Genomic DNA, 24996 nt, shown 5'->3' on the forward strand with positions numbered 1-24996 from the left:
AGAATAGCTGTTACCCACTAAATAACTACAAATGTCAAGCAATGTAAAGCAAACAGTAATGTGATGCCAACATTGGAGGCGTATTTGAATAACATGCATGTAATGACTGTGAAGTGAACATCCTGCAGATTATATATCTCTGCCTTTGTTATTTATTCATTGGCATCGCAATTTGATTCCGGACAAGCACTGTTTCATCTTCCGTGTTTCATACCCACCCATTTGTCATTCAGTGCGCGACCGGGTACGCACCAAGATGGAAAGGAATATCCTCGTTGATGTGAATCACCCGTTTATCGTCAAACTCCACTATGGTAAGTGACCTCGTAATAAGGTGCATTCACTCACCTCCGCTCCTGCCATATGTGGTTGGCAGTCATACATCAAATGCTGTCTTGCTCCAAAGAGGCAGTACCTGGGCCACCAGTCTGGTCACCCCGATTCCCGCAGGAACCTACCTGCAAAATTAAACGTCTCTTCATGACTTGGCAAGAGAGTGTTAAAGTCTCACTGTTTTGGGAGTTTTATATACACCTATGTAAAAGATGCATGCAACACACAAGCATCCGCTTGATTGCTCTCTTGAACTTCCCTGATCTTGATGTACTAACGTGTTGAAGACTAATTTCGAGTATACCCGGGCAGGTGTCTATGGGAAATACGTATTGAAACAAAATCAGCCTGTCCTCAATGGCTTAATGATAGCAGCCCTGCAGTTCATTCCCTTGGTGTAGTTTGGTTTGTGGATAGATTCAAAACATCTGTGGTTTAAGGATAGAACATCGCAAAGTTCCGTTGTACTTCTCACAGTCATTGCATCGCTTGACACTTGAATCTTCCCGTGGACATGTGGGCTGTTCCTATCGTTACTCTCAGATGGTCTCACAGACTGTCAGTCAGGTTTAGAAAGATGATGTAAACTCTCCTAGCTCCCCACAGCGAAGCTTGGACAGTTCATACTGTTAATCATAGATAGTCCTAGAGAGCACCAGTCTGGTTTAGAAAGGTGATGTGAACTCTCCCAGCTCTCTACCATGGAGCCAATCTCATGAGATCCAACAGTCAACTGCATGGGAGCTCCTTGTAATGATGTGTAGAATAGTCAAAGAGGGTGTCAGACAGACTTTTCTGATTGGTGTGAATGGGACCAGTTTAAATGCTTGGCTCCTTCTGTGGCTTGGCCTGTCAAAGAAAGTCAACAATCACAACATACAGCAGTACCAGTCAGATGAGGGTTTTTTTGTTTTTTTTTAATGCATTGCCTTATATAGGAACCATTATGAAAAGATAGATGATGGATAGATGTCAGTACATAGACCCACAAAGTTATGGTGTTCAGAAATGGCAGTATCAAAGTCATAATTAGACTGAAATATTTCGTACAAACTGACCTTTTTTCTTTCATAATGCAACTGGTAGAAGCATTTAGTACTACTGCAAGAATGCAAAGGAAACTTCAGTTAATTTTCAAGAATCAATATATAACATTGGACGTTTCATACTAATGTACTGTTGTAGCATCATATCTTCAGTAGATAGCATCTAACTGATAAAAAGCAAATGTAACCAAAAAAAAAAAAAAAAAAAATGGAGGGAAAGTCTTCTACCATCAGATATTACGTGTATATTTTGTTTTAGTCTTTGAAGTATCAGGACCCATCCAAATGCCCCCTTCTCCCCCCCCCCCCAAAAAAAAAGAAAAGAAAAGAAAAAAAAGAACACTGTATGAAGTCTTGCTAAACTACGTTGTGGTGTGAACTACCCCAGTCACCCCCTGCAGTGTTTACATGTGTGAGGAGGGGACTCTTTACACAGGCTGCTTGTCTGCGTTCAAGCACCTGCCAAGGAGTTGCGGTTTCTAACTGATATCATCCAGGATTGTTTGTTATGTACCCGTGGACTCCGCATTGTGGCTTCGTGGGATGGAAAGGAGCCAAGGTTTTGACGCGTCCTGGACAAGTGTTTACAAGGAATCTCCTAATTGCTGTCTCTGTTTTGTAGATGTGGTGGGTGTATACTATAAGATATGTGTCATCAGCTGTGTCTGCCTTTGAAACCGAAGTCTCAAATCAGAGCAGTTTTCTCCGTTGTGGTTGAAAACAGTTCAGTGAAATTTTAGCATCATTTCCTTACTCTATAATCCATACATTTAACTAAATGAAAATAAGAATGTTTATGAAACAAAAATGGTAAATTTGGTTGATGTTTATGAGGGTTTACGAAAGAAACCTTCTGGAGAAAGATTATGGATCAGCCGAGATGTTTATGGAAGTATCACTACACCAGTTTTAGGGAATGAGTTTTCCAGTCCAGATCTTTTATGGTGTGATAACCCTATAAAGGACAGTCATTCCCGGTGATAAAAGTAGGCAGAGCATGACGCAAGATAATTTTTCCCCTCTTTGCTGGAAAGAGGCTTTCCTCCGAGGGCCAAATTCTTTTTAACAGGCGGATGCCTATTGGTATTATTCTTGTCTGAACGTGTGCTTTGCTGCCCATGGTGAGGAGGGACAGTGGGTTTGTAGCATCTTGGAAGGATTTGCCAGCCAAGACCTAGCATAAGTTGAATTTCTTTCCAGTAAGACAATCACTCATGATAGTAAGGCAATGATTCCTAGCCCAAATTGGCTGAGTATAATGTATGTCCCTGAGTAGACACTTATTTCACACCCTTTCTAAACTGCACACCACTTGACGTGGGTGGTGGCTAGAGTGAGCGGTTTGTCCACACTTGGCCAGCAGCCCATCTTGTTGGGGGGGGGGGGGGTCTTGTTCTCTCGGTAGATCCTTAGATCCTTTAAGCCATAGATATCTGGATCAGCATCGCCTCCAGACCCTGGGGATAGCTTCACATTGGAAATCATAATTTTAATGTGAAGTATAAAGATGTGAGTATGATGGTTACCTGTTTGTAATGCTAATCATTTGGGATAAACCAAGAGAACCAAGAGAGCTCCAGAGAAGGCATCCTTGCCCTTCTCCAGTTCCTGCATCCCAGAAGACCATTGTGGATGATTTGGTAACAAATAGCTTGTTGTGATTCTTGTTAACTTTTTTGGGTTTTATTCAACATTTTTTTTTTTACTACCTCGCCACCTGTAAAGTCAATTGCTGTTATTCTGGAAGAGAACTCGCCACTTTGATGGAATTTCCCATGTAAGAGCTACAATAAAAAGAGATGTTGGTTGTCCTCATTTGATCACTCCCTATTCTGTTACTATCCTGAAGTCTTGGTCCAGCCCATGTGTCAAGTATACCCCCAAGTAAGTTCTAGCCAGCTTATTACTCACTCACACACACATGCTCACAACTACAAACTAACATGTACATATGTTGATATGCTTGGAACGTTCAACTGTACATGCACATTTAACTAAAAGTCTGTTGTTTTCTTTGTATTCAGTTAGTTGATATTACTTATTATGGACATGAGCAAATGCACCAAGCAGTGCTCAGATGCTGTCAGGAACTTGAAAGCGACTGGTCAGTCCAAGGAACTAAAAATTTCAGATATCATGTTATGTACCGCCTGGCTTCCAGAAGAATACTGCCACACATCTGTTGCTGAAACAGGATGGTCTGCTAGACACAGACCATTTTTGTGAGCATGAATCCTGCAGTTATGAACACCATGCCCCTGTGACTGATACGATCAGCACATATAGTATGACCACTAATGCATTACATTCAGCTGAAATACAAAATCATGCCTGAATGTGTGCAGTTGGTGTAGCATCCAGCAAGTGTAAACATTGCAGAAAGTGGTCAGAAGTTTGAAGAGATTGAAAATGTACGAATCCAGTAGAATTGATTTTGATAGTCTTCATCACTACACCCGATATCAGGCAGGGAGATTCCCTGGAAATGCTCCCACACTATGAAAGCCAAACATTTCAATACTCAGCCAGCTAATAGAATGCTGGCAACCAATTCACGAGACTGGGTTACATTCATTGCAGTTTGAAAGATGTGAAGATGTGCTGAACAAGAAGTGCTTTCACCACATTGTGGTGTGTGTTCAGTTTTATTGAGTCTTTATTTGGTCAGATAAAAAAGAATCATGTGTTCTGAGGGAAAGTACACTCATATCCCTCTGTCTACATTTCTAAACTACTACTTTACTCAAGAGTTCCCGAGATAAAAGCAAAAGTGGCCACCTTTCCAGTATGAAACTAACAAATTATTTGTATGTACATTCAGTGTATTGTGAATCCTTAGTTTCCTTGTTAGTTTAGTTTTGTTTTTGTTTTTGTTAGTACCATATTCAAGCATTCCACTTCTGCTGAGCAGGTATATACAAATGCATTATGTTATACGTGCCTGTATTATGAATTTGTTGATACAATGCCTCTGAAATGAGTCTAGGGCTGCTAAGAAAGAAACAAGCCAAACAACAAGCCACAGCAAATAGATGAATAAAAATGCATCATATTGGCTACCAAGAGCTGTCTCCATTCCCCACCTCCACAGCCACAGTATTAAGCTACAGGTATGGATATATTTTATGAACTCTACCAACTTTTCTAGGTTTGGGTAATGCAGGAGGCAAGGTGTATGTGGGAGAGGGGGGGGGGTAGTAATGTTACATAGAAGACCTATAGCAAGATTGGGGATATTATGAACGGTTGGAGTGTGAATGAGGCCAAAAAGCCAAGTAGCCAAATTTTTACCTCGGGGTCTGGTTGAGCAGGTGAAACCCATATATGCACCAGACTGCGGAAGCCCCTTGCTGGAAATGTCACATAATTTATCATCATACTCGCGAGATAGCTCCGCTTCCGAAGATGCCGGGGCAGTAATGAAGCAATTGAAGATTTTGCGGTGAAGACAGAAGCTCTCCCCGAGAAATTCATTAGGGGATCGCACATTTCTCCCAGCAATTTCTTTCTTCTTCTTTTTCTTCTTCCCCTTTTTTTTTTTGTACTTTGTAGGAGAAAAGTTGCAAGGAGAGATATAGATAGAACCCAAAATAGAAATTTGATATACTCTCGAGATCATCCTCACCACGTTTTTAATGCTTTGTGTGGCAGCAATTCCCTGAGCAGTGTCACTGGGAAGAAAATTGTCAAAGAGTGCACAGATGAGGCAGTTACCTCCTTCTGCTTCTCTCTCTACTTCATCTAATGCCAGTTGGTCCAAATTTGTATGTTTCAGTCACTTGAAAATCAGAAATTCACTGCCCCCCCCCCCCCCCCATACAGAGTTTTGTCTATCTATGGATCTTGTAGCTTTTGCCAGATTAATTTGTTGTAGTAGTGCATACTTTTGTACATTGTAAGTGCCCTTTCTATACATGTACAACCTGTTGAATTAGTGCCCCTGTGGTACAGTGCCCTCTACCCACCCCCCCCCCAAAAAAAAAAAAATGACATTATTAACCTGTCTTCCCCCCAGAAAAGATGTGACATTATTAACCTATTGAAGACGAGTCCCAAGAAAACTCGGGCAGGTGTCTATGGGAAATGCGTGTTATCGCAAAATCAGTCCGTCCTGAACGAGTTAAGTCATTGGGAGAGTGAATGATCTTTTTCTAAGCTATCACCCTCTCCCCAGTTCAGATGAGTGCCAGACAGTAAAGCAAATGATGATGAAGTCCTGACTGATTAAAAAAAAAAAAACCAGTCCGGGATGATTACCTCATTACTATTCATTCCACCAGGTCTCTTCATTTGCCAGCCAGCTGATCCCTTTGTTTCTCCCTCACTACTCAAGAGGCCTTGGTGCCTCTAGGCTACGTACCTGAGCCATGGCTGATATTGTCCCAGGGAAGTTATGTATGCCACAAGCCACACAGTGTCTTCTATATCTCCCTGCTCCCTGGGCACGCTTCCCTGATGCATCTCTCTGAGTCTTGAGTATTTCCGGTTTCGGAGTGGAAGTCAGATTTCCCCTCAGTGTTATGTCGAAGAAGAGTGCTTTTCCTACAAATAATACTCGAGCAATCTCAATTTCATCTGATGGCAATGGTATCATGTTTTAAAAATGTTGGCAGAAAGTTGGAATACATGTGGAAAGCTCCCTTTCAGAAAAATACACTCCCTTCAATGGGAAGGGGGGGGGGCGATGGAGTGAGGGTTTCTCTGAATAGTTTTATCATAGATTGTAAACAAACAAAATGTTGTGATTGGGCTCTAATGGTGATTAGCATTTACGAGCCTGTTAACAGAGCAGAAGTTGGCAGATATTTTCTTTCTTTTTTTTAAATTATGCAACTGTACGTGAACATTCTGTAATGCTTTGACATTTTGCTGCTTCCAGCAGCACATACAAATTTATGTAAATGTAGCTGTGTCTCGTACACATTATATTTGTAGATGATTACCACCCTACTTCTCACAATTTGTTTTTAGGCCCCAGTTATGCATCAACCGAAGAATCGGGATGTACCACATCGTGTTAAACAGAGATTGCAAGCCAGCTTTCAGATTCCGTCTGACAATGGCTGGTGTGGGCATCCATTTCCTAACAGAAACAATAGTAATAATAACAAAAGCAACTACTCAGCTTCTGAGAGCAAAGGAGTGGTACATCTGTGCCGTTCAAGTGGAACATGGAATATGAGTAATTAAAGGGGAAGTTTCTCCAAATATACATGTGAACTGAGTGAATGCAGCAATACTAGTAGAACACATCAGCGAAGTTTAAGAAAAATCTTGACATTCCGTTCATAAGTTATGGCTTCTCAAAGTTTTGGTGCCACCATCGATGGATGAGAAGACGAGAACAGGTTGTGACATTACTGCAGAACAATGATAAAAAGAAAATCTGAAGAGAAGTTCACAAAATTTAATTTGTACAAGATGTACACATTCAATTGACTTGGTACTGACATATTACGTTCAGGGTAGTATTATTCACCCTGCTTTCTCTAAGAGGTTTAATATTCAATTGCTCCTTCATTATGCATGACAAATGAAATTTTGCAGAAATTTTGTTTATATCATTGCTCTGCAGTGATGCCATAGACTGCTGTAGTTTGTTCATCCAGCGGTGGCTGCACTGAAACTTTAACAATTCACAATTTTTTGAACAAATTGTCTAATTTTTCTCAAAGTTTGCTGAATTTGTTCTGAAATACGCTATAGCTGCATTCACTCAGTCCACATACATTTTGTGAAATTTATCCATTATTCACAAAATCTTCCCCTCCATTCTTGTGACCTGAGATGAAAAAGCAGAATGATGAAGTCACCACAAGCACTTGTCTGTTGCAACAAATTATGGACTAAGTGTCCCGTATTTTACCATGTATGTTTAAATCGTCACGTTTGGTGTTCAAGCCTTAGCGTATGATATTGTGTTGTAAGCAAACATAAAACATGACGAGACACGATTTCCATTTAAGGCAATAAGAAAAAGGAAGTATTCTCTCAGACTTCTTTTGTAGATTATGAATGCAAGAAACAACACATACATGTATGAGTGGTATAGACAAGCAATGGCTGTGTTGTGGGTGTGTGTGTGTATATATATATATATATATATATATATATATATATATATATATATAGAAGTATTGGAACAAGTTCACTCGGTTGACAGCAGGTTCATCCATATTTTATTGCTACTCGGAGTTTCATGCCACCTTCATTTAGGGGCAATCATCAGGCAATGATTAAATACATCCCAGAAATGCATTTGGATTGAATTAACGCATTTTTAGCGCGTGATACCAAAACAAAAACAAAACAAACTGTCGATGCATTGTCCAACGGTTTAATCATTGCCTGATATACGTAATAATGGATATGATTAAGTGCGCACTGGTCACTATGGTTTGTTTTGTTTTGTTTTTGTTTTGGTATCACGCACTAAAAATGCGTTAATTCAATCCAAATGCATTTCTGGGATGTATTTAATCATTGCCTGATGATTGCCCCTAAATGAAGGTGGCATGAAACTCCGAGTAGCAATAAAATACGGATGAACCTGCTGTCAACCGAGTGAACTTGTTCCAATACTTCTGTCTAAAGCTCTTCCTTTGAGGATATCGAGCACTCTTCATAGAAGGATAGAATCACCAAGTGTATATATATATATATATATATATATATATATATATATATATATATATATATATATATATATGTGTGTGTGTGTGTGTGTGTGTGTGTGTGTATATGTGTTTGTGTTTATGAAAACATGGTGTATATGATCAGTAAAACAGAAATATCTGCAGAAATTAGAGAAAAGGTACAAGTACAATGATTACTAGTACCTTGAAATGGCCCCATACTGTCAAACTCAAGAGAGTTGTTGTTGAAGGACATACGTACAATGTACATTGTACCTGCCGAATCTCTGTAGGTCGGATTCCTAGCATCTGGACAGGTGTATTCCAATCTATGTATTTCCTGTAACCTATATTTGCAATTTGCGCAAACAAGAGATCTTTCCCACCCTTTCTTGTTTAATGTATCTCTGACCCTAATGTCACCTGACCCCGTATTATACTTTTTTAAACAAGTCTTAGGCAGTTTCTTCGAGTATATGTAAATCATGCTGTGGAAGTACCATGGCCTTGTGGGCAAGAAAGAGAATAACGAATAAGAGTGCAGCTCGTCCACAAATGATGCTTTATGACTTAAATGGATGAGGAAAATGCGAGTAGCAATTGGAATCTGTCATATTGCTTGAAAGCGGAGACTTCATAATGTCAGGAAAGGAAAAAATTAAATGGAAATGCCTGAGGGGAGTCATAGTCTTGTAACAATACCTTTGGATTATTTGATGAGTTTGTGATGACTTTATCTTTGCCAAATTGTGTGTGGAAAAAAAATACTCAATGCCCACAGACCTAACGGACTTAACTGTCTTTCCAGACACAATAGTTGAAGTATTTATGATTCTGCATATTTCTCTGTGTATTTCTCCGAGTGGATGTACAATAATTATTGTGTCAATAATTTCAACACGGCATGCCTCAAACTGTGCTCCTGTCGACAATGGGTCTGCACCTTAAAGACTAGTGAGCAGCCCGTATAAACCCATGTCTATATCACGAACTCAACCCGGTGATTTGATGAGGGCACACGCAGTCCATCTAGACTCTACCAAAATGAGTCTCTCTCTCTCCCTCTCTCTCTCTCTCCCTCGATCAACCTCAAATGTTGATCGAACGCTTGGCTTCTCGTCCAGTGTAACTGCCCTCCACAATCGATAGCCGCGGAGACCCACAACTGAAACGCCGGCCTACTTTTGTCAACCTGCCGTGAAAGTGAGCCGCAGTGCTAAATTTGGCGACCGCAGATGCGGCGGTGGTACTATGTAGTAGTCAGGTGTATTTGCACTCTCTTAAAGTTATGTTCATAAGCCCTGTCGCTTTTGAGTGACAGTACAGGAGATATACTGTGGCAATCCTCATTTCTTTTCTTTCTTTTTGTTTGGGGGGGGGGGAGGGGGTTGGAGGTAGCACTGCATTGTTGACCAATTCTTAATTTCTGTATTGTTGACTCATCTAATATTTCTAACACAGAGCTGACAATTAATATGCTTTTTAAAAGCATTCTTTATTCATTCTTTGTCCAAAGAAGACAAAGTTTCCGATGGAAAATATCATTTTCTGAAATTCATTTAACATGCTTTGAAAGTATGATTTTTTACAACAAAAACAAACAAAGAAATGAACTGGTTGTTGGGTTTGACAGAATCTTTTCTGAACTTGAAGTAAGCAGTTGATTGTGGAATGTGATATGTTTCTATGATTGGGATGACAGAAATTAAAAAAGAATATATACTGTATATATATAGCCATTATTCTTAAGGAGTTTCTTTGATATTTCCAGGTGATTATACCTTTATGCAGTTTAGCACAGATAGTGAACCCATCATGTCCCCTAAAACCCCAGTTTTGTGGTTTCGTGCTCTTTCTCTATATTTTTTACTATCATTTTACTATTCATTTCTATTTTGTTTGATGGAGTAAACATTGTCTTTCCTTTGAGCCCCTTTTTCTTCTCATAAGTGTTTGTATAAATTGCAGAATTTTCAAAGCCTTTTAGTTGCTGAATTCTTTTAATGATTCTTCAATTGGCAAAACATTGTGTAAGATTCTTGTGTCTCCGTCATATTGGCATATTTGTGTAAATGTCTTTTTTTTTGTGGAAGTTTTTGTGTTTAACCAGTTCCATCTAATTTTTCTTCAATATAAGATATGCAGTGATACGCAATTCAAGGTATAATTCTATCTTTCTCAACATCCAAGCCCTAGTGAGTGATGAAATAAAATTGTCAAGCCCGTCTCACTTTCAAGCTGCACCAATTCACAGACATCAGTATCTACATGTTTTATCTGCAGTGGAAATGATCTGAGAGAAACCGCACTTTGTTCAAATGATTGATTATGAAGTTTATCAACATCATCATGCAGAATGGACCTTGAAATCAAGCCTTTTTTCCTGCAGTGTGCAAGATAATGAAGTTAAGAGCTTTCTTGTACTTTTTTTTCTATCCTTCCTGTAGTAGGCCACTTTAAGATGATTGATGTCACTTGCTTTAAAAAAAAAGAAAAAAAAAAAAGAAAAAGCAAAGGATACCGGGATACTTTTGACCTTTAAGAAAGACTCACTCTGGCCCCTTAGAAGTTTGAAGAGATCACACCGAGCACTAATCGTGATTTGGTTGACATCTCTGTAATGGAACTAAGTGGCCTTTACTGTATCAGGCTGCTTTCTTCTCTCTCCTCATGTCTTCATCCATCCCATTCCCACCCCCTTTCCACCCCCACCCCCTTCCCACCCCCCCCCCAACCCCCCACTCGCTCCTTCTCTTCTTTCCACCCCACCCTCAATCCTTCCCTTCCCCTGCCTCTGAACAAATGCTGGTAACACAGCCAGCCAGCAGAATAGCACTCACTGCAGACTATTACTGGTCAATCACTTGCTGTGCTAGAATTCACAATACAAGTTGTAAGTGCTCAGGATATTTTCTGATACAGTTTGTGATTAAAAAGCAGGAAGGCTTCAGTTTCCTTTCACTGTGTGCACTAATAAGGCATTTCTATTCAATTCATGACTTCTGGCCATGTATAGGTGGAAGTAAAAAAATGTAAATACCCAATGTTTCGGTATAAAATGAGAATATCAACTTGCTCTATGTAGTATTTCAGTTCAAAAGCTGAAGTTCGGTAAAGAAAGTGACATCATATAGGACAGGTAAATGATATGGCATGATCCTGTGTGGGATGACTGGCTTTAGAAATCATTGTGTGCCCAGGAGAACGACATGAATGTTAGCGATTCAAGAATTTGTGCCCGTGAAAACGATGCAAACGCAAGTGAGGTGCATGTTAAATATTGGCCTCCCCACCAGCGTTCGCGTTGTTCTCCTGGGCACAATTTCCTTGAATCGCATGTGTTCGCATTATTCGCCTGGGAACGCAACAAAATTTTATTATTGCTGGTAGACCTATACATGTAGTCAAAATGAATTAAAAGTCACTGAAAAAAAGAAAAACCCTGAAATATGCATGTCATCCTCGTGTGCGTAAGTAAGTGTGTTCAGGATTGCGTGTGTTTATGTGTACATGTGTTCGTGTGTGTGTGTGCATGTGCATGTTTCATTGATACTGTGACTCGAACATACTCTGTACATTAGGTATTGTGAGGTTTGGACCTACTTGTAGCATATTATGCAAATAAGTCCTTCGCCGGAAAAGAAGTCATCAGTAACCATCACCACAAAGGCCTAGAGACTAATGACCGGCCAGATGGTGGCCAAGTGCGAAATGAGGTTTTCAGATGGCGTCGCACCCTTCAGCTTTACTTTCCCCATCGTTTTCCACAATTAGAAGCCCACTACAGCTCACCAATTTATTCCAGATCTGTCAAGTGTATTCATCAAGTAATGACTGCCCCTTGTCTGTTGTATCCAGAGTGGGATATTGCTGACTTTTCTCTTGAAAAGGAATACCACGTATTTCTCTTTCTGTCGATGGGTGCTATCAACTTCAAATGTAATCATTCACCGAATTGAATGAAAATGAACAAAGAAAAAGGGATTTTATAGATTGCATAATTTTCTTTTCTCTTTGTACGTATTGGTCACATCCCGTATAGTAATTATTGTCTCTCTAAAGTAAATCCATCTTTGATCGATATTTGGTGAAAGAATCTTGACTCCACAGACCCCTCAGAGTTGAATGCCTTGTGAGTTGTTTTTCATTTTCTCTCTGTACCAATTGTTGACTCTTATTTGTGAAAGTTCCCAGGTAAATGTTTTTCAATGTGAGTAGATTGTGACCATGAATCCAATAATATGATATGTGCTACATATGGATTGTTGCTCTGAGCATTAATTAGCAGCAATAGATTCCATAAGCAGTGATAGCTTCCAAGGACACTTCATTATTCAAAACAAAAATTGTGGCTTTTTTTTCCCCTTTGGAAACTTATCTATGCCACGTGTACTACTGAGTAAAACTTGTGAACCCCAGAATTTCGCTGAAATTGTGTTTACTCTGGCATAGCATTGAGTATGTTGGCGGTTTTGCAGTCAGGCTTTGTTTCAAAATAGTAATTATGAACACTGCATTTACATCAATACTAGATATACCAGATGTTGTTTGTGTCGCAACTATTTAAAAGGGTAGTTTCCCTAATGTACAAAGCAGATATGAGATACTTTAATCATGTAAGCATACCCAGCATGTTGTGGGAAGTGCCATTAAAGAGGATCACATCTTTATGCAAGAACTATTCACATAGTGCAAAACGGGCATATACAGTATGTCCCCCCCCCAAAAAAAAAAAAAAAAAAAAAAATTACAATCAGATTTTCGCATTGATAACACCCAATATGATTAAACTGTCTAAATGCTACTTCAGGGTCTTAAAATATGATATCTTAGCTCTATTTTGCAGAAAACCCCATTCAGTTTGGTTAAGCGGTCACAAAGAAATGTGGATTGTTGTAAAGCATGTCATGAGTCTGATTCTTCCAAGTTTTCTTGGTAGCACTTGGATGCATTTGTGTGTGAATACAATAGACAGAACTTGGAGGGAAGAGATTCCTGACATGCTCTACAAATTTCCTCATTTCTCTTTGAACACTGAAGCAAATCGAATAGGGTTTTCTGTAAGATGTGGGCAATGAGTTATAATTCCGTATCCTGAAATCGTATTTGGATTGATTCACTATTTTTAAAGTTAGCTGTAGCAAAAAGGCTGCTGAAAACTGCTTATCCAATGAAGGTGAGCCAATGGAGTAAAATGGAGTCAAAGGGGCCTGAGCTTTCGATCCTAGCAGAATCTTCGTCAGAGGCAAAATGACAAACAAGCAGGGAAAGCAATCACATATAAGGACTTCACACAACAAGAACAGACAGGGACAGGCTGGGTACACAAAACAAAGAAAACAAAGGAGAGGGTGGGAAGTCATGGGCAAGGAGCCCGACAGGTAAAGGGAGGGGGATTAGAGCAGGAGGGTGGACAGACAAAAGGCAGAGGAGAGCGGACAGACAAAAGGCAGAGGAGGGTCAGTAATGATCATTTTAAAGTTATCATTGCGGAGGGTCCCGTTGTATTTTTTTTTTTGGACATATGGTATAAAAGATGGTAGGAACTTATGATGTTTCAATCAGTGCTCTTGCTGCAGCACTACAAGACATGCTTTCAGCCAATCGATTGTTGCCCTTCTGCTGCCATGGCAACAGCTGTCATTTCAATAAAGGTCTTCTGGAGGTGCCTTTTATATTGACTCATTAACTTGGATTCCACCATTTGGCAATGTTTGTATGACAAACCAACTCTCTCTGTGCAGAATACAGCCCTGAAGAAGTTCTCATCAAATGCCCATTCAATAGTTTTCTCTTATGTTCATCAACCACTTCAGCTCGCTCTGTTTGTTTTCACCTTCTCATTAGAATCACTTTACATTGATTATAAAAATGACATTTTGACCCTTGACCTGAATGATTGACCTTTAACCCCCTTTGAACAAGGAAATTAGGCAGAGAGTCAGACAGGTAACCCTATTGGCATAGGAAGGAATAAAGTGTTAAGGGGGCCAATTTAAACACTTGTGTGTTCCTCCATTACGGCCTACTCTAAAATGCCAGAGTTTCCAATTTATGTCTTGTAACCGTCTGAGGGTACTCGAGCCAGTAGAATGACATCTCATTCTGGCAGTAATTTTGAGGTGAATCTGTCTGAGGCCTCTCCAGATCTTACCGGTGTATCTGTCGTAAATCCCCTCATACCGGTAATGGTATTCTGTGCCTAAAGTCCTGGCTTATACTCGTGGGATGTGGTATTTGCATATATGGGACAAGAATAGATGTGTTGCAGGTGATGTGGTGATATCAGATTGCCAGAGCTGCCAACTAGGATGTTTTCATGAAATTTAGAAAAGTTTTTCCTTCATCTAAAATTTAAGAAAAAAAAAAAAAGAGATTGGGGAAATTGTATTTTTTAATTTCTTTTGGCATGCATACTATATGCATTTTTTTTTTTTTCATGTAGTAACTTCTTCTTTTTTTTTTTTTGTTGCCCATCAATTTTTTGTTGTGTTTTGTTTTGTCAGCAGAGGTTTGTAACCCTACACTACAGGCATTTCATTCTCTTTACACTAGTGTTTACATGGTACTAGAGAAACCAGTTGTACTATTGGACTTTGGAATATTATGTTTCTTACTGTTCAAATTTCTAATTTTAGTAAATTTTTCCCCTTATCTCATCATCACAGAGCAGGAGATAAATCAGTAGGGAAATTCCCCAGCCTTTAAATGCCTGTGTATTGGACAGAGGAATTTGGACAGGAAATGTTTTAGAAAGGAAGTGTACTGGTACGATGTTTTAAAAGATAGTGTTATATAATTATACAGTGTATATGGGTATGCAGATTTTATGTGTTTTTTGTGCTGGTATTTATCTGTAGATCTCATTGCAAAAAGAAATTCTCAGGTAGGGCACTACAGAAGAGGTTTCTTCCTCCTGCTTGATTGGACAAGTGCAAATTCATATTACTTGTCCTACAGTGAGTGTCTAAGGCTGCGTTTGTCTAACTTGAGAGAGAGAATCACGTTTCAAAACGCGTTTGGAATGGTGTTTGCGAACGTGGTTTGAAACGCGATTGTCAGGGTGCCGCTTGTACAAATGTATCTAACCATCATACAATCGCGATTGGAGTGTTGTCACTGCGCAGCTGCTTTGTGCCGTTCGACCCAGGAAGTTAAGGTCAAATGGGTACCACCAAACATGCCTCATCAGTCACACACAAATAATGGGCACAGAGCACAACCGGAAACAGCTGGGGTTTGACCTTGAGATATAAACGCGTTTCAAAACGGCATTGCATTTATCTACACACAGAATGGCGATTGTGGTTTCAAACGTGTTTCAAAACGGCCTTTGAAAGGCGTTTCAAAACGCCATTTCTAAATGCGTTTGAAAACACGGTTGCGTTTATCTAACCCCTGAAAATGTCTCAAACACATTTAGGATCGTAATTCTGCCTCAAAATTTTTTTAGATAAACGCAGCCTAAGGCTAATGGGCAAGTGGGAGTGTAGCACCCTGTCAAGACATAGGTGCAGTGTGGCAACAGCAGCAGATACTATAAATGTGGAAATATTTGCCGTGATTATGATAATTAATAATAAAGGACATTTATATTGTGCAGCTACTATGATGATATACTCTACTGCGCATTAGAAAATAATAATCATAACATGCATAATTCAGACATAAGTAGCAAGATGAGTTTTTAACGTGGTCTTAAGTTCATTAACTGTGGGTGCTTGCCTCACAAACAGAGGGAGATTATTCCATAATTTCTGTGCAGCATACAAGAATGCCCTATCACCAAGGGTTGCTTTTGATTACCCTGATGGATATTTCATTTATTTTCGCAAATGGTACATTGATTTCAATTCAATTCAATAAAATTAAATTGAATTGAATTGAATTTTTGCACATTTCAGGCTATTTTGTAGCTCGTGCAAATTCTAAAACCAAGGAAAAAAGCTTCTTGATTTTTTACAAACATTTTTGGCAGGTTGCAACATGCTCTTTATCAGCTGCTTAAAATGACTAACATGACAGTAGTATGGTGTGTTGTGTTTCCTAGTGTCCATTTGAGTGTGTCCAAGTGTGCTTGGCAGTATTAATGCAGGCTGTTTATTCAAATGGATTGTTTGTGCGTCTACTGTAATCAAATGTGTACACTTGTGTAATGTGTAATTGTCTATCTAGAGTGAGGTATAATGCACACACATTGGAATGCCTATTGTGCTGTAAAGTAGTACATCGATTTTCATGCATGGAAATGTCAAATCATATAATGTCTTTTTTGTGAAGCAGTAGAATATACGAGTAGGCAATTGCATAGCGCGAAATCGAGAAAGCGCTAATGTGTGTTTGAGCCACTCAGCTAGAAAATTTAATCGTGTGAAAATAATGATGTTGACAGTAGCTGCAAGTTGGATGAGTGTGAGACAAAACGTGAAAGTTATGCCGAGTCGAGATTCCTTTAGCTGAACACTAATGGAGAGAATCAAACATTAGTGAGATATCTCACTGTTGTTTGCCAGTGAGATGTATGCTGTAGGGTTTATCACATTAATCTTTTATGCTATGGTGCATTAAAATGATATTTTTAGCACTCCCCTCCTACAAGCACCATCCACTTTGGACCCCTACTGTTTGAACAAGACAACATATTAAACATTAACATGTTATAGGTAAAAAGAGATTATCTCAGAAAAAAGTTATTTCCTTTCAATCTAAGCCATACTTGTGCCTTGTGCTAGTACTTGATGCATTAGGCATTTAAGCCGATCAATACTTCATATCTATACAGAGTGAATTCTGCAAAGGCAGTTGAAAGTAATCTGGAAGGAATGACACAAGGAAAGATATTTGTTGTTTGATATGAATTATTTGAATAAAAAATTTAAAGAAGATTTTGATGATAGTAAATGAAGAAAATAAATCAAGAAACAATTAATATTGGCCTGAAATGGTGGAGTGTAGTCAAAGTTAGCTGAGCTTCCACTAAAATACAATTTTCCAACAGTAACATCACCTGGGAAGATCCAGTTGGGATATAACTTGGAATGTCGGATAGAAATAGATTTGGATTTTTTTTTTCATCTGTGCACAGAGGGTTAAAGGTCAATCATCAGGGTTAATGGTCAAGTTCAATGAACTCGATGTGATTGAAATGAAGAACTTTATGTACTCTTGGCAGATACCCTGACTATGTATTGGGAAGCAGAGGCCTCTCAGCAGACTACGCGCTGCAGTCATAGTATTGCACCATTGTCCCTTTGAACATCTATGTGAAGTTACACATAGTGCAACTTTCTGCTGGAAAACATATGAGGAGACACTGTTGTGTGACCAAGCCCTAAATTTTATATTTCCTCCTTTTGTTGTTGTTGTTGTTGTTGTTGTTGTTGTTGTCATTGTTGCAGTTGTTGTTGTTTGTGCTGTCAGCGTCCAAACTCATGTTATGTGAGATAACTCAATCACATGCAAATGGAATTCCACCTGATTGATTTGACTCGAGCATTTATGGATCTGTTCTTGTTCTTGTTCTTTTAACCAAGATGTGGGATGGCCCCCTCCCCAGGGCCCTTTCTATGTCTGGTGGAGAATGTCATCGGAAGGGGGAAGAGAAAAACAGGAAAGACCCGCTTTGAGATGCCAAAATTGATGCTGACTGAACGACACACGAAAAATGCGGATCAAATGCATTGCCTTGTCCCCATGGGAATGCCTATGCATTAGGCAGGAGCCATAATATAAGAGGTTTCCTGAGAGTAGTTTCACATCTGATCGAGATGTTGCAAGCGTAGTAGTACATTGCCAGCCCAATTTCATGTGACTGTGTACCTGGTATCCATGTTTTAGACATGCTACTCCACCCTCACCCCCCCCCCCCCCATGTGTTCTGAAAGCCTCATTTCAGGGTGCCTTGCTTAATGTTTGCCCTCGTCATAAACATTGCATGAATGTATTAAATGTTTACCAATATGCTGTGAGGTAACATGTCTTGACTTAACTAACAATCTTTGATGCTATTATATCATCATCACAAAAAAGACCAAAACATGTGACTTACCCATGCTGTTTCTTATTTCTTGTTTGGTAGTCACATTCTTGTTTATTTCAATGGAAATTCCAATAGATATTACCCTACTTCTAAGAAATGGAACCCTCCCCCAAACAAACAAACAAACACCCAAATTAAAAAGAAGGTGACCGGAGCATAGGAAGAATGCAGCTATTTTGATATTGTCAGAAATGAATTCAAACTGACCAGCTCAATTCAGACTCAGCAGGGAAAGTGACGTGTACATCTGCCTGGCAAGGCAGTGTTTGATGTGATATAAAGGGCGGAGAGAGGGGAAGGATGCCAGTTCCCAAGACTGCCGTCGTTCAAACTTGACGAGTCTGTGAAGAATACAAGGAGATGGCATCTCTTGTGTTCAGGTGTTCATGTGTCTCATCACAATCGAAGTCTGCTCGAACTTGAGCCTGTCTAGTCTCACACATTGCAGACCCCATTTAGACAGCAGTCCGTAAACATGCCAGAAGAAATAATTGTATCTTACCAAAATGGTGTGTGCCACAAAAAAAAAAAAAAGCCATCAAAATAGAAAGGGTGACAGTTGTATTAAAGAATTCTTGCTGTCTGCAATGATTCCTTTTCTTACTCATGTAGCCACAAGTCAGCATCGCTTATCTCATGTTATTTCATCATTGGGAAGATAGAGCTCTGTGGTGAAGCTAGAAATCGGCTCCTGCCGGGCATGGAATTTGAGTTGGCCGGCAAACAGGGAAATTGTGCATTACCTCAATCAATCAGAATCCAAGCTGACAGGCCAGGCCAGGCCAGGCCGAGCAAATTGGGCGAAAGTACAAGGGCACCATCATCATGTAAATGTTTTGTGTGTCACATGATTTTGGCGTCCTGCTCTGTGAAGAATTGACTGTCTGCACGGCATGCGTGGCACAATGTGGCGTTAATGATCCGTCGGACTGATGTGCCAGTGCGCACAGCGCAACGAGTCGACGCAACAGACTGTGCGACGGTGTATCGCAGTTCCGGAAGATGGAGACGTTTTGCTGCTGTCACTGTATACAAGACAAGTCGTAGGTGGGGATGTGCACTTATGGTAATTCAAATGAAGTCGGGATGTGCTGCTACCATCGGAAGAGAGATTAAAAAGACAGAGGGTAAAAAAAAAAAAGAGATAATGTTTTTGCCTTCTAAGAATCTGATTTCTCTTGGGAGGATATGACACTGTTCTGCATGGGTTCCCTTCCGCTCACGCTGGATAGTCTTTCAGCTGAAGAAACAGGCACATCGTCTGAAAATAGAAGTCATGAAATATTAATCCCTCGCTTGTACACGTAAACAATAACACTTCCCCGTATTCCCTGCCATACATGCTGAAAACATGTCACGTTTTCCATGAATTATCTCTCTTCTTTTTTTTTTTTAACTGAATTGTTTTTAATTGTTAATCAACAGACAATGATTATTCTCAGCACTCAACATGTGGGCTTAGGAGTATCTAACCTGAGGTATTAAAACTTAGTGAAGACTTCTGTCCATGAGGATCTGAGAATGTACAACTGGGACTGTTGTGTGCTGTGAAAGAAAAGTTACAAGCGTTAAATTTGTCAAAAATGTGATCTGAAGTTGTTATTGTTGTATTTTGACATTACAGGTACACACATACAGGGTTCCTTGCATAGTTTTTTTTTTTATTCCTTTTTTTTTTGGGGGGGAAGCAATTTGCTAGATATAAAACTAAAAAAATCTTTGTGAAAAGGATCATTTGATGGAAAAAATTTGTGTAAAATAAATTACAAAATTCATAACCATCTAATAAAGTCTGGTATGGGCAGAAACAAAGTAAATGTTTCAGGTGCAAAAATGAACAGAAAGTTAAATAAATGTGAGATAAAGTGATTCATTTCATACATTGCCTGTCACATCTGGGTAATAATCTAACGATGTTTATTACACAGTGTCATAAATACGACTCTATTCCAGCGAAATTACATCAGCCTGTGAAAAGTAAGTAGCAAAATATGATTGACATTACAGGAACAGCAGAAACAAAAATGTATGTGATTGTATAGTCTCAGGTTTACAAAATTATCAATTATGATTGTTATAGGTGTGAAAGGAAGATGATTTTCGAACTTGACAGAAATCCTATTCTATGGAACAAGATAGCAGTTTGAATCTGAACGTATTGTATCTCATGAATTTAACTCATTTATTTATTTTTTTCCTCTCCAAGCATGTCCCTGTGGGGAATATTTACAGGTGTGATTTACACAGACATCCGGCGAGGTGAATATAAATTGTATAGTTATATCGCCAGGGATGTGGTAGTTTTGCATACCCAGCACTCAAGCCACCAGATAGGACTTCCATGGTAACCACTCCTAGATAGTGGCCGAAGTAGTACATGTAGTCACATTCACATAGACAAAATAGTGGGATAACAATTGCGATACTGTATACGGCGAATATTTCGCGAGGTTTTTGTTTTCGCGAATTTCGTGAGTCGGGTGCTATTCGCGAAATTAAAGACATGCGAAAATATTGACTCTGATCCAGATGTGAATGTGACGTGCGCAAGTACACTTCTCCGTTCAGTACAGGACTCCACGATGGCGAATTTAACCACTCGCGTAATCGTCGGGAATTCCCGATTCGCGAAAATTTAGACTCGCGAAATATATGGCGTAACCAGTACTTTGCTCCACTTCAGACGAACAGAAATATCCCGCTAATGGATGATGGTGATAATTTGTCGACTGAACTATGCATGCCTGCAATCTACTGAAACGGCGACCCATGCCCTTGTGTTCGTGTGTTGTTCAGTCATGTGTATTTTGAATGACAGGACACACACACACACAAATATGTGTGCTTTTTTGCTTTAGCAGTCACACACATGCCATGGTTTAATTGCGAATATTCAAATATGATTGCAGGATTTCTTGCGATTTGGATCGCGATGCTGATCACGCTTTGTAAGTGGAATATTTATATGATGCAAATCTGAAGATTTGTATCTTGCCAATTTGCATCTGTGTAAATCCCACTAGTATGTACCAGCCATGTACAGTCATCAAGGGCTGGGCAGTACCCATGGTTTGTCTTAGAGTGCTTGTAGGCAAGCTGACATTTGACAAAGTAGACAGTTGCTAGTGTCTGACCAAATGTGATGTCACCTGTGTATATTTGACAACAATTAACCAGGCTCTTACGCCTTTGCTTCTGGCTTCTCTTTCTTTTTTTTCCCTCTCTTATTTTCTTTCTCTCTTCTTTTATTTTTTGTCTCTCTTTATTTCTCTTTCTCCTGTCTATATTTCTCTTTCTGTCTTCTTTCTCTCGCTATCCCTTTCTCTTTCTCTTTCTGTCTCTTTCCCATGTACGATATCCTCCATTCAAAAGCAGCAGTAGTCTTGAGGGAGACTATCTGTTATTCATGCTCTAAGGTAACAGATGTGTGGACTGGCCCTAAGGGGAAATAGTCTTACATCAAGACTGATGTAAATGCTGAGCACTGCAAGTGCAAATAGGTATTGGAGGTACGAGGAGCTGTCCTAGCCACGATGTATGGGTTGTAACATCAGACGGATAGAGAGAGAGAGAAAAAAAAATGGAGGAGTAATGAGAGAGAGAGAGAGAGACCTTGCTTTCACATGTACGGAGAAAGCTGGATTTGAATGCTGAACTACATACACGATTGTAATTACGATTTGAATCATGGTTTGTTCACACTACCATGGAACGCTTCGCGGATTCTGCAGTTTGGAACTTTAGAGTGAGGAGGGGAGGTTTGGCTTCTTTCCAAGTTCCCAACAAACTCATGAGCCGCAAGTGGCGCGCACTTTGACTGTAGTGCAAGCATTTGAGGAGCGCAGTCTTTCTGCGAAGTAGTTGAAAGTTCACTGTATGCTCTGCCCCCAAAACACAGTTGGAAGTCAATTACATTCACACGGTCATCTTGCTGCTTAATTCTGGCAAAATGTGATCAGAAAACCCCTCCAGACCGTCATTTGAAACACTATTGGAATTACAAATCAAATCACCTTCCACAATCCCAGTTTGCATTTGCATTTACACAGCAAGAATGCTCAATGTGAAACACAATTCTAGTGATGCGTCTTTACAATCATGTTTCAAATTTAAGCACGCTTGGTACGTGTGAAAGCTATGAGAGAGATACGGCTTCTTCCAGCGGGAAATGAAATGGATGAAGTTGGCTTTGTGATTGCTCTGAGGCTGATGGGAGTCTTGTAAGCTACAGTCTAGCCACTCTATGAGATAACATACATGTGCTCTGTACAGCTCATCCGTGGCCTTGTTGCACCAATATAGGGAATACCAGCCATATCATAACAGGATTTGGAATGGTACGGAGAAAGGATGGTTTGGGAGTCTTTGTGTCACTGAAGACCCGCCATGAAAAGATATCTCTACGGCTTTGAAATGAGGGCTGGGGAGAGCAGGCAGTTGTTTCGCTGGGGATGATTAGACCAGAGACTTCAAAGAAAATCTCTAGATGCCATATCAAGAATTCATGTAGGGACTTCTTTGGGGCAACTGCAACCAGGCCTATCGCAGGGGATTCCAATTCAAGTCCCGGTTCGCAATGAGAAGACATACATTGTACCATATGCACACTTCATCCAGAAGCAGCATAAGGGGCAAGCTCCGAATGTTGCCACATTCAGCCGAGATTAATTGTCACACACACTTCTGCATACAAATGATGACTCACCATGTGCAGGGACACATTTTTAGCATAAATATACTGTTTAGTATTTCAAATTCCCAGCAAGATTCTGTAGCTCTTCACATCTTTTTTTTTTTTTTTGAATTACTTTACTTTTAATCTATCATCTGTTTATTTGCTACTGCAAGGAACTTCACTGCCACTGAGAAGTTCTGTCATGCAAGTTACACAACCATGACTTTTTTTTTTTTTGCCTGCCGTGATGATGATAAAACAGTGGAAAAATGCATGGGAGAAAAGATAAATATGGGAATTTTTAGATAAATACAACTGATTGTTTGTTGTGTCTTTTAGATATCGTATCAGTTAATCAAATGCATGTATCTATTTTTGTTTACATCAAATTGCATCCCCAATTGACTGGAAGTGCATCAATCACAAAAACTGCAGATTTTTTTTTTTTTTTTTTTGTTAAGTATAATGCATTGAGAAAAGGGAGAGCAGATGCATGCAGTGTTGCAAGTGCATCTGAAACGTGGCTGATGTCACAGTAGGTTTTGCCAAGCTGTAAAATTTGTGCCAAGTACACGTAGATGTAGGCGGTTAAATTTTCATCTCCTTGATAAGCTACCCCACTCTGCATCTCTCTTTCCCCACCCCATCCCACCTTCAATATTCAGGAGTTGATCAAGAAACGGGACGAAATTACCTCGGCTCAGATTTGATCTCCGCTTTCCCCCTTCTGTGTGTTATCTTTTCTCTGTAATGACACTGCACCGTTTTTCTCTGGCAGGGACAGAATGCATATAGTTGCAAACTTGCAAATTGAGCAGTGTTGCTTAGCAACAGGATTATTTAGGATTCATAAGTGGGAAAGAATAACTTGAAATGTTACGGTCACTGCTGTGTGTGTGTGTGTGTGTGTGTGTGTGTGTGTGTGTGTGTGTGTGTGTGTGTGTTGTGTGTGTGTGTGTGTGTGTGCATTTTTCTAAAACCCATCAAATCTTGTAGTGAGGCATTATATATTTCTACAATTATCCTACTCTTGTGTGATGTCTCAAAATCAGTGGAACCATCTCTCAAAGGCACAAAGCGTTGAAATCATGGCAACTTCTTAATCAAGTTTACCTAAAACTTTAAAAGATGTTTAAAGGTGACATGCATTTGTGCTTCCTGCAAGCCTGATATGATGAATTGTGAGTTTATGCAACAAAGAGGGGCGTGGAAGACATAAGCAGTTTTTACATTCAAACCTGAACATCTATCACAACTATTTTCATTTCAAAGATTCCTACCAACTCTACAATAGGACAACGTTTGTTAGCACTCAGAGATGAGAGAGTAGGTTATATACAAGCACGGCCACTAAACTCTCCAAATCTCCTGCGACAGTATCGATACAGCAGACACAATGATACAGAAGCAATATGCATTCAACTTAGGCTTATCTTTAAAACACCAACCGAAAGTCACACACCAAATTCATATCCTCAGTAGATTCCGTAAACACTAGAAGTCGATTTCTTGGTTTTCTTTTCGCAGAAATCATAGCCCAGGGGTCGCACTTAACTTTTTTTTTTAACTAGCCAGGCGGACTACTTAGAATCAATTTTGACACTGAAGCAATATTTTTGGCTAGCCAGACGGACTAGTAACTTCAGAATTTTATGATTTTTAGCTAGTCCGACATGATTTTGGGTGGCCAATGTCCAGCGGACCATCGCCAGTTTCAAACCCTGTAGCCATGCTATAGATATTTCATTGGCTTGTCTTTTTAAAGTTAAAACGGATAAACAAAAGTCTTCCTCAGCCTCGAGGTCCCCTCTATGTTTTTCTAATTAAAAAAAAAAAAATAAAAATGTGGGTACACGCAAAACAGAGCTCTAGAAAGCACTGTTAGTGGCAGTTGGTTCTCATGAAAATATGACTCTTGACATTACACAGGGGCTGAATGTCTGTGATATAATTATAAAGCTGGATGACAGTTAAGTAATAACATAATATTCGCGGTATAAGTAGATTTTGTGTTGCTCATGCACAAAGTCAACCTAATGTGTTTTTCCCCTTGTGGTTTCCATTGATTGTTTCATGAACTTGATTACATTTCATTTTGAGAGTTCTATTTTTGGAACACGATGATATGAGCATTACATAAATGCTGTATGACATCAATTTTTCTACAGCTTGACAACAAATCCTTAAAGGGAAGGTAAACCCCAAGAGCAATGTAGATTAAGTGAAAGTAACAACATTAGTAGAACACATCAGTGAAAGTTTGAGGAA

General features: G+C 39.5%; 1 protein-coding gene across 1 annotated transcript in view; it reads left to right on the top strand.

The window, feature by feature from the left end:
* LOC140242491 (ribosomal protein S6 kinase 2 beta-like) overlaps positions 1–24996 on the top strand; it is a 104297-nt gene that overhangs the window by 54392 nt on the left and 24909 nt on the right. The window contains exon 5 of the mRNA XM_072322224.1: positions 234–314. Coding sequence (XP_072178325.1) covers positions 234–314 — 81 coding nt within the window. The remainder of the gene's footprint in view (positions 1–233; positions 315–24996) is intronic.

Source organism: Diadema setosum, chromosome 19 (genome assembly GCF_964275005.1).
Source record: "Diadema setosum chromosome 19, eeDiaSeto1, whole genome shotgun sequence".
NCBI lineage: Eukaryota > Metazoa > Echinodermata > Echinoidea > Diadematoida > Diadematidae > Diadema > Diadema setosum.